At 38.0% G+C, this 9,030-nt stretch overlaps 1 protein-coding gene across 1 annotated transcript; it reads left to right on the plus strand.

The window, feature by feature from the left end:
* The first annotated feature begins 7,822 nt into the window (after window positions 1-7,822).
* On the plus strand, window positions 7,823-8,764 carry LOC129520602 (olfactory receptor 11H6-like). Its single transcript, XM_055341706.1, has one exon. The coding sequence runs from the start codon at window positions 7,982-7,984 to the stop codon at window positions 8,762-8,764; it is 783 nt and encodes a 260-aa protein (XP_055197681.1). The 5' UTR covers window positions 7,823-7,981.
* The last annotated feature ends 266 nt before the right edge of the window (window positions 8,765-9,030 follow it).

Consider the following 9,030-nt stretch of genomic DNA (forward strand, 5'->3'; position numbering starts at 1 on the left):
TATGCACAGAAAATCATCCACAAAACAAAAAGGCAACCTACTGAATGGGAGAAGATATTTGCAAATGATATAACCCATAAGACGTTAATACTCAAAATATATAAAGAACTTATATAATTCAATACCAAAAAACCCCCAAACAATCTGATTTAAAAATGGGCAGAAGACCTGAATAGACATTTTTCCAAAGAAGACACATATAGATGGTCAACAGACACATGAAAAGATGCTCAACATCACTCATCATCAGGAAAATGCAAATCAAAACCACAATGAGATGTCACCTTACACCTGTTAGATTGGCTAGCATCAAAAAAAAACAAGAAATGACAAGCATTGGTGAGGATATGAGGAAAAATTAACACTTGTGCACTGTTAGTGGGAATGTAAATTGGTGCAGCCATTGTGGAAAACACTGTAGAGGTCCCTCAAAAAATTAAAGATACAATTACCATATGAGCCAGAAGTTCTACTACTGGATATTTAGCCAAAGAAAACAAAAACTTGAATCAAAAAGATACATGCACCCTTTTGTTTATTGAAGCATTATTCATAATAGCCAAGATATGGAAGGAACCCAAGTGTCCATTCATTCATGAATGGATAAAGAAGATGTGGTGTGCATGTGTGTGTGCATATACATGTGTATGTACATGGATACATATGAACACACGTACACATGTCCATGTATATGTATACATGTACACACACAATGGAATATTAGTCATAAAAGAGAATGAGATCTTGCCATTTGAGACAACATGGATGGACCTAGGGGGTATTATGCTAAGTGAAATAAGCCAGAGAAATACAAATACATTTGATGTCACGTATATGTGAACTCTAAAATCAAAGCAAATGAATAAACAAACAAAAAGCAGAAACAGATCCATAAATACAGAGAACAAACTGATGATTGCCAGGTAGAGGTGCGAGATAGGCAAAATGGGTAAAGGGGAGTGGGAGGTACAGATTTCCAACAATAGAATGAACAAGTCATGAGGATAAAAGGTACAGCATAGGAAACATAGTCAATAGTACTGCAAAAGCATTATACGGTGACAGGTGCTGGTGATGAGCACAGCGTGACATATAAACTTGTCAAATCACTATGCTAGACACCTGAAACAATACAGCATTGTGTGTCAACTATAATTCAATTAAAATTTTAAGTGCCTCCAAACCAAAAGGATAGCTAAGATACATTGATAAAAATATCATGCACACGTCAAGAATCATGCTTCAAGGGGCTTCAGGTGGCTCAGTTGGTTAAGTGTCTAACTCCCAATTTCAGCTCAGGTCATGATCTCAGGGTTGTGAGATCGAGTCCTGCATTGGGCTCTATGCTGGGCATGGAACTGCTTAAGATTCTCTCTCTCCTCTCTCCGTCTCCCTTTGCTCCCCGCCCCTTGCCCACATGCTCTTTCTCTCTCTCACTCTTAAAAACTAAAATCTTAATTTAAAGAATATTTAGTGCTATGGGAAGACTCATGATATTAAACAAAAATAATGACAAACTACATGTACAATGATTTCAATTTTGAAAAACTTGTCTAAATATGAATTATGTATATTAGAAATGTAAACTAGTAATGGTCCTAGAAATGGGAATGTGAGTGATTTAAACTTATATTTCATTGTGTTATTCTTTTTTTTCTAAAATAAGCATGTGTTACTTTCAAAATAATAAAAGTAAAATAATTATCTTTTGATTCTAAACCCCTTTAATGTGGACCAGTTTAAGTAATTCTCTACTTTATGGTGGCACAGTGGGAGTATTAGAAAAAGCATGAATGCTGAAATCTGGATAAACACAGAAAATAAAGTAAAAGGGCATTACAATCTATTTCCAAGCACATCTGTTATATAAATGATCCAAAGATGGCTTCTCTCTATGGGTGCCTACGTCGTTTACTTCTTCACAGCAGGCTGGATCCTGGTAGCCCCAAAAGCCCACAGCTGCTAAAATTTTTACATACCGAATTATTTTATAGATAGCCCAAATAAATAGACTTTTAACCATCTAGAGCCTGCTTACTTTGCATACCCCAGGAAACTGTGCTCAATATCTGCTAGCCATGGATGAGATAAATTCTGTTAGCCATAGATAGATAAAGACCCCCAAGTTATTGCTACCTTTTGGAACTTTCTGACATAAAGTCCTCCCCATCTCCAGGCTAATAACACCTACTCAAGTAAGCTTACTCTCTAATCCCCATCTTTCTCCTGGGGATTGGCTAGCTCTTAGTCCTTCTCCCCTTCTGGGTAGTGGCCTACATGACTATAGCTTCTGAAAGTTCTCATGAAAAGTAAAGGATTTCCCCAGCAAGCAAATCACTCAAAGCGGTATCCCCAAATAAAAGTTGTGCGTGCTACTGCCACCTCATGGTCATATCTTTTTCCTTGTTCAGCCTCAAAACCCCCCATAAGCTCCCTACACAGTTCTTACAGAACTACCCAACTAAAGAGCAATTCAAATTTTGGCTCAGAGAGTGAGAGTCCTACACACATTTTTCCAGAAAAAAAATACCAATTTCCTCAGTTAATAGAATTGGACTATTTGTAGTCTTACTGGGATCTTACTGACCACAGCGTGGTGCAGAACTCCCTTCTTTTCTTCCTTTGTCTACTGTCAGCTTATGGCCCTTAGAAAATACTATTCATATTAATGTTAGTGAAAATCTCAAGTTTTCACTAAACTTAGTATTTCCCATTACACTTTTTTTATGTCATTGAAGTTACCTGGGTAAGGGTATTTTTTGTTTTTGTTTTGTTTTTGACATATCTTAAATGCATATCATGGAATTTCAGGTTTGAAAAAAAATTTGCTTGTGATGCTTAAATCACTTCTACCACTTTTCCAGCCTACATTTGACAAAACCCATGATATCCAATAGTCTTCTAAAGTAACTTGTTCCATCACTGAACAGTTTTGTTTGTTAGAAAGCTATTCTCTGGGGCGACTGGGTAGCTCAGTGGTTGAGGGTCTACCTTTGGCTCAGAGCGTGATCCTGGGGTCCTGGATCGAGTCCCACATTGGGAGTCTGCTTCTCTGTCTCTCATGAATAAATAAATATATATAACCCTCCAAAAAAAAGAAAGAAAAGAAAAGAAAGTTATACTCCATATTAATTATAATGTATCTCCCTATAACTTTTAACTATTATTTTTAATTCTATGCTTTGGAGACAAATAGGTCAAACTGAATTGCTCTGTTAAATGATCACCTTCCCTTTTTCCTGATAGAGTCCCTTGTCTTCCAATTTAAATATCTAAATTCCTTCTGCTGTTACTCATTTTTCATGATTCCAAGACCCTCTAAGTTACTGTCCTTCAAAATCACTGTCACTTACCCAAGTGCTTAAACCATGAGACCTGGGATTTATGAAGGGCTCTTTATCTGATCTCTGTAGAATCAAACAGGACTAGACCATTACCTCCATTATACATTTTAAAGTCACAATATTAGTTGCAGCAATTATAATGTTGATGTAAATGTTTAATTTACTTTACCCGGACTGAAGTGAGACTAAAAGGACAAATTCACAAAACAAGTAGGGCAACAGTTCACAGTCAAGTAATAATGGAAGAATTGTTACCGATCTAAAAATCCCAGCATTACCACAGCAGGCTTAGGGCTGGTATATGTATTCAATTGTAGAAAGAAAGAAGCAAATGGAACAAGTCTTTGAAGGGTTTTGTAAATTCTTTATAATAACTAAACTCTATCTTTATATCCTTTGGCTTTGTTTTTATTTTATTTTATTATTTTTTTTAATAAATTAATTTTTATTGGTGTTCAATTTACCAACATACAGAATAACACCCAGTGCTCATCCCGTCAAGTGTCCCCTCAGTGCCCGTCACCCATTCACGCCCACCCCCCACCATCCTCCCCTTCCACCACCCCTAGTTCGTTTCCCAGAGTTAGGAGTCTTTATGTTCTGTCTCCCTTTCTGATATTTCCCACACCTTTCTTCTCCCTTCCCTTATATTCCCTTTCACTATTATTCATATTCCCCAAATGAATGAGAACATACACTGTTTGTCCTTCTACGATTGACTTACTTCACTCAGCATAATACCCACCATTTGCTTCAACGTGGATGGAACTGGAGAGTATTATGCTGAGTATCCTTTGGCTTTGTAGAAACCTTTGCTCTTACATTTTCATTCCTAAAAACAGTGTTATCTCTTATGGGAAAACACACCTGCATTAGTATAAAAAATATATGCAGATGCTTCTGGTTATATTTAACATCCTGATCCAAGGCTTAAGACCAACTTATTTTTTAGTTTAGATCCAGGCCTCACCATCTTTCCCTTTTCCCCTAGAGGTTGGACCAATTTAGGCCTCGGTTAAAGAAATACTTTCTGAGACCTAGCCAAAACTTCCTCATTGTTATTCCTAGATAAGGCCACTGGGAAAAGTCAGATAATCCAGGAGGGTCAGAAGCAAACCTTGGCACATTTATTAAAAAGTAGACAAGGCCCTGGAGCTCAGCAGTAAGGCCTGAGTGCAGACACAAGAGTGCTCTGGACCATCACACCTCCAAGATGGACCGTCGAGAACAGAATAATCACACTTCAGAATGTGTTTGCTACATACCCTCCTTTAGAGACAGGGGTATCACCAGTCATTCCCAAATCACAAGAGACCACAGCGTCCTTTATGACTTCATGTAACGAGCTTGAAAAGGTCAATATAATCATTGTGTGGGCTTCAGATCATTGCTACCTTGATAATATTACCTAACAACACTCACCCCCTTTCAGAAAGCTGCTAAGAAATGTGGATTGGAGCAGCACTGCGCTTTGCTTGGCTACATATGTTCTCCCGCTGAGATAAGAGAACAAGGAGACCAAGGCTGGCTCCAGGAGAGAGAAATCTACATTTGGATGTCTGCCCTCTCTTGGATTCTCTAATCCTCACATTACAGCTCTAGGTAAGGTACAGCTCAGATCTTTTTGGTGATGTCTTCTTCACTTTCCTCTAACTCTTTTTTGTATTTTTTCCATATGAAAATATAACTTAAAATAGCTTCCTCCTCATGGAAATTGGTTACACTACCACCTGGGTAGCATGGCTTCCAACATCAGAACTGTTCTGAATAAATGTTAGGTCATATGTGTTTTATTACAAATATATTAATAAGTATATTTAATAAAAATAACAGTATTTTACTTAAGTTGAGATGTTAGCTGAGCTGCAAAACCACATGGGCTAAGAACAAATTGTGGAATGATGACTTCATTCTAAACCTTATTACTTGTTCAAATCACATATACCAGAGTTCCTGACCCTGAATATGGGGCAGAAGAAAATATCAGGTAGTAAGAGTAGAACATTTTTCTATTAAAGGACATTAACTAACTTCATAGAGAAAAAAATGTCAGTTATGAACTATAAATACATTTTCTACAAGTGGGAATAACCTAAAACAGTTCACCTACCTATTTAAAAATGAGAGGGGACAATTATATAAACCATTTAACAAAAATAAAGATATGGACAATTAGAAGACAGCACGAAACAGTGTACACACAACACACACACCCTTAGAGCAGAATATAACTTAGCAACAATAAGAAATCTCATGTCACAAAGCCACATGGATGAAAGAGACATAAAGAAAGATGAGATGATTCAAATGGGGTTGTCTTGAGTGAGTTCCTGTCCTGCATATCCTCCTGTTTCCTTGATGGTGACTGATGGTGTATCCCCATAACAAACAAAATGTTTGTTGCTTTGCTTTTGTTTTTAGCAAAGTGGAGTTTCCAGTCTTTTTTTTTTTTTTTTAACTTTCTTCCTCTGGCTACAAGCAATGATTTCCCTGATTGGTTACTATTAGGGCATGTTCATTGACTGAGACAACAAGTATTTAATAAGCACCTAAAATATACCACATAGTGTCCTAGATTCTAGGAATACGTTGGTGAGCAAAATAATGTCTTCCTCTTATATTCAGGTGGTTGAGACAGAAAATGCACATGAGGTATATAATCCAATGCCAGATAGTGATGGGCACCTTGAAGAAAACTAAAGCAGGATTGGGAAACAGAGCAGCAAAGATTGGCTAAATTAGGGAAAGCCTCTGTGAGTTTCTGATTCTTACCAGAATCCTGAATCAAGTAACAGATTAAGGCATGTGAATACTGGCCAGGTGGAGAAAGGGACAGACAGACGGATGTTCCAGGGCTGGATATGGGTCACCCCTGGCACAGTCAGTCAAGGACCAGCTCAGCTGGAGTAACCAGTAGGGGGAAGAATGGTAGGAAATGAGGACATGGAGGAAGGCCTCACTGGCCTTCTTAGCTGTGGTAAGGAATTGAGCATTTTTAAGTGTATTTAAAAGATTGACAGCAAGTAGTTGACATGGTCAGATTTCCTAAAAACTGTCATCTAGTTACAGTCTCTAGGCATATAAAAATGAAAACAGGCAATTTAAGAGGCTTCTTTAGTGGTCAAAATGAGAATTTCATGGTAGCATGAAAGAGTGAGAAGTGATAGGAATGCTAAAAATTGTTCAAATTCTATTTTGAACATGAGGCCTAGAGTACTTGATGTAGAGTATTGAGAGGAGCAGCAAAGATGTGGCCAAAGGTATAGCCTGAGCAACTGCATGAATGGTGGTGCCATTTACTGATATGGCAGAGAAAGAAGGATCAGCCAGTTTGAGGGGAGAAGAATCAAAAAAGTTTAGTTGTAGGCATGTTCCATTAGATAGCAAATGGAGATGTTGAGAAAGAAACTGAGTAGATAAATCCAGGCTGTAGAAGAAACTTCATAGCTGAGAGAGAAAATCTGGCTTCATCTTACATAGAGAGTTGTTTTTTACAATAGGAGCTAACTGGCAAGTCACTTACAGAGAGTGTAGTTAGATAAAGACAAATATTAAGGATTAGGTTCTGGAAAAAAATAAAAAGGACAGGTCAAGTTAACCAGGAGGAACTCTGACATAAAAGCCTAAGATAATATATAGAGAGAAAAGAGAATGACTATGCACAGATCTCTAATTAATATATTTCAAATCTCAGAATGCTCTCAGTGACGTAACACCATAGTTATCTTTACTCTACATGGCAAAATATAGAGAGAGTACCATCATGACATACTTTCCCTGCATGTGATCAATTTCAAGAGGACTGAAGCCTGTGTACTCTGGTTAGGGTAACTCTTAGCTAAAAGAGAACCATTAGTCTTTGATCTAAACCTCATCCATTCATACCAATTTCATTTAAAATGGTTATTTAAGATGACAAAACAAGATGCTTCCTCCTCTTCAGCACCAAAGGGAACCAGTTAAAAATAAAGAATACTTTGAAGAATTGCACCTATCTCACTAAATACTGAAAGTAATATTGCAAATTGTGTGATTTCAGAAAGATCTTTAAAAATAAGAGGACACACAAATGTCACAACTGGCCTTGCTGTAAGCAATTGTTGACTAAAAGTTGATGTTTCTGAACTTGGTTGAAAGCCTCTGAATGACAAGAGAGCATCTACCTTAACTTTATGTAGCTGAGGACACAAAACAAAGCCAGGGGTTTAATGGCCCATGATGGGCCTGGTAATCATGATGGTAAAGCTGTAACAAGCACTTGCACTCCCAAGTTCCTTATTTCCTCCCAATATCACTGGGGCAAAGAGTGTTGAAAATCTTTACATAATCTAAAATGGTGCTGCCCATTGAATTGTAAAGAAACTTAGAGAATATCTTAATGAGAAAACTTCTGTAGAGTCATTTATAATGTGGTTAATGTCTTATTATTGCAGTTTGAAGAAGGGAAAAAAATGAAAAACCCAGTTGAAAATAACCACTCTGACTCTGTGAGTGAATTCATTCTTCTTGGATTCCCTTGTCCCTGGGAGATTCAGATCCTCCTCTTCTCATTCTTCTTTGTGATCTATGTCCTGACACTAACTGGAAATCTGTGTATTATCTCTGCAGTGTGGTGGGATGAGTATCTCCACACCCCCATGTATATCCTGCTGGCCAATTTTTCCTTCCTGGAGATCTGGTATGTCACTTCTACTGTCCCAAATATGCTAGCCAACTTGCTATCTGAGACCAGTACCATCTCCTTCTATGGCTGCTTCCTCCAGTTCTACTTCTTCTTCTCCATGGGCACCACTGAGACCTTCTTCTTGTCTGCCATGGCCTTTGACAGGTATCTTGCTATCTGCAGGCCCCTGCATTACTCCACTGTCATGACTGTTCAGCGCTGCATCAGAATAGGAGCCGGGTGCTGGGTGTGTGGCTTCTCCTGTTTTCTCCTCCCAGTTTACCTTATCTCTCAACTTCCTTTTTGTGGTCCTAATACAATTGATCATTTTTTATGTGATCCAGGGCCCCTTATGAAGCTGTCCTGTGTGCCAGCTACTGCTACTGAGGTCATCTGTGCTGTCTTTAACTCAGTCCTCATTTTCTCCACCTTCCTTTTCATTACCAGCTCCTATACTCTGGTGATCAGAGCTGTGCTGAGGGTCCCCTCAGCAGAAGGCCGGCATAAGGCCTTCTCCACATGTGGCTCCCATCTTGCTGTAGTGTCTCTGTTCTATGGCTCTATCATGGTGATGTATGTGAGCCCAACAGCAGGCAATCCAGCAGGGATTCAGAAAATTGTGACTTTATTTTATTCTGTGATGACTCCACTTTTTAATCCCTTGATCTACAGCCTCCGGAATAAGGAGATGAAGATGGCCCTGAGAAAATTGTTTAGGATTATGAGATTTGGTCAAAAACAGCCTTTCAAGAACTAGAATTCATATGTGTATAGGACATATAGTGATATAAAACTATAGGAGGTAAATATCTTAAGTAAATTCAAGAGGCAAATATGTTTCCCATATTCCCTAGAATATTTTTAGAAATGCATGTCAATGAAGCAAATAGCAAATAAGATCTTATAAAAACTTGCATAAATCATTTGTACTAGGCTTTATTGTATTAATATTCCCGTGTGTCATGCATGGAAACAGGAAAATGGGAGACATTCATGGGACTCTTTGCAGAAAAATCATATATA

This window comes from Nyctereutes procyonoides, unplaced genomic scaffold (genome assembly GCF_905146905.1).
Source record: "Nyctereutes procyonoides isolate TBG_1078 unplaced genomic scaffold, NYPRO_anot_genome, whole genome shotgun sequence".
In the NCBI taxonomy this organism is placed as follows: Eukaryota; Metazoa; Chordata; class Mammalia; order Carnivora; family Canidae; genus Nyctereutes; species Nyctereutes procyonoides.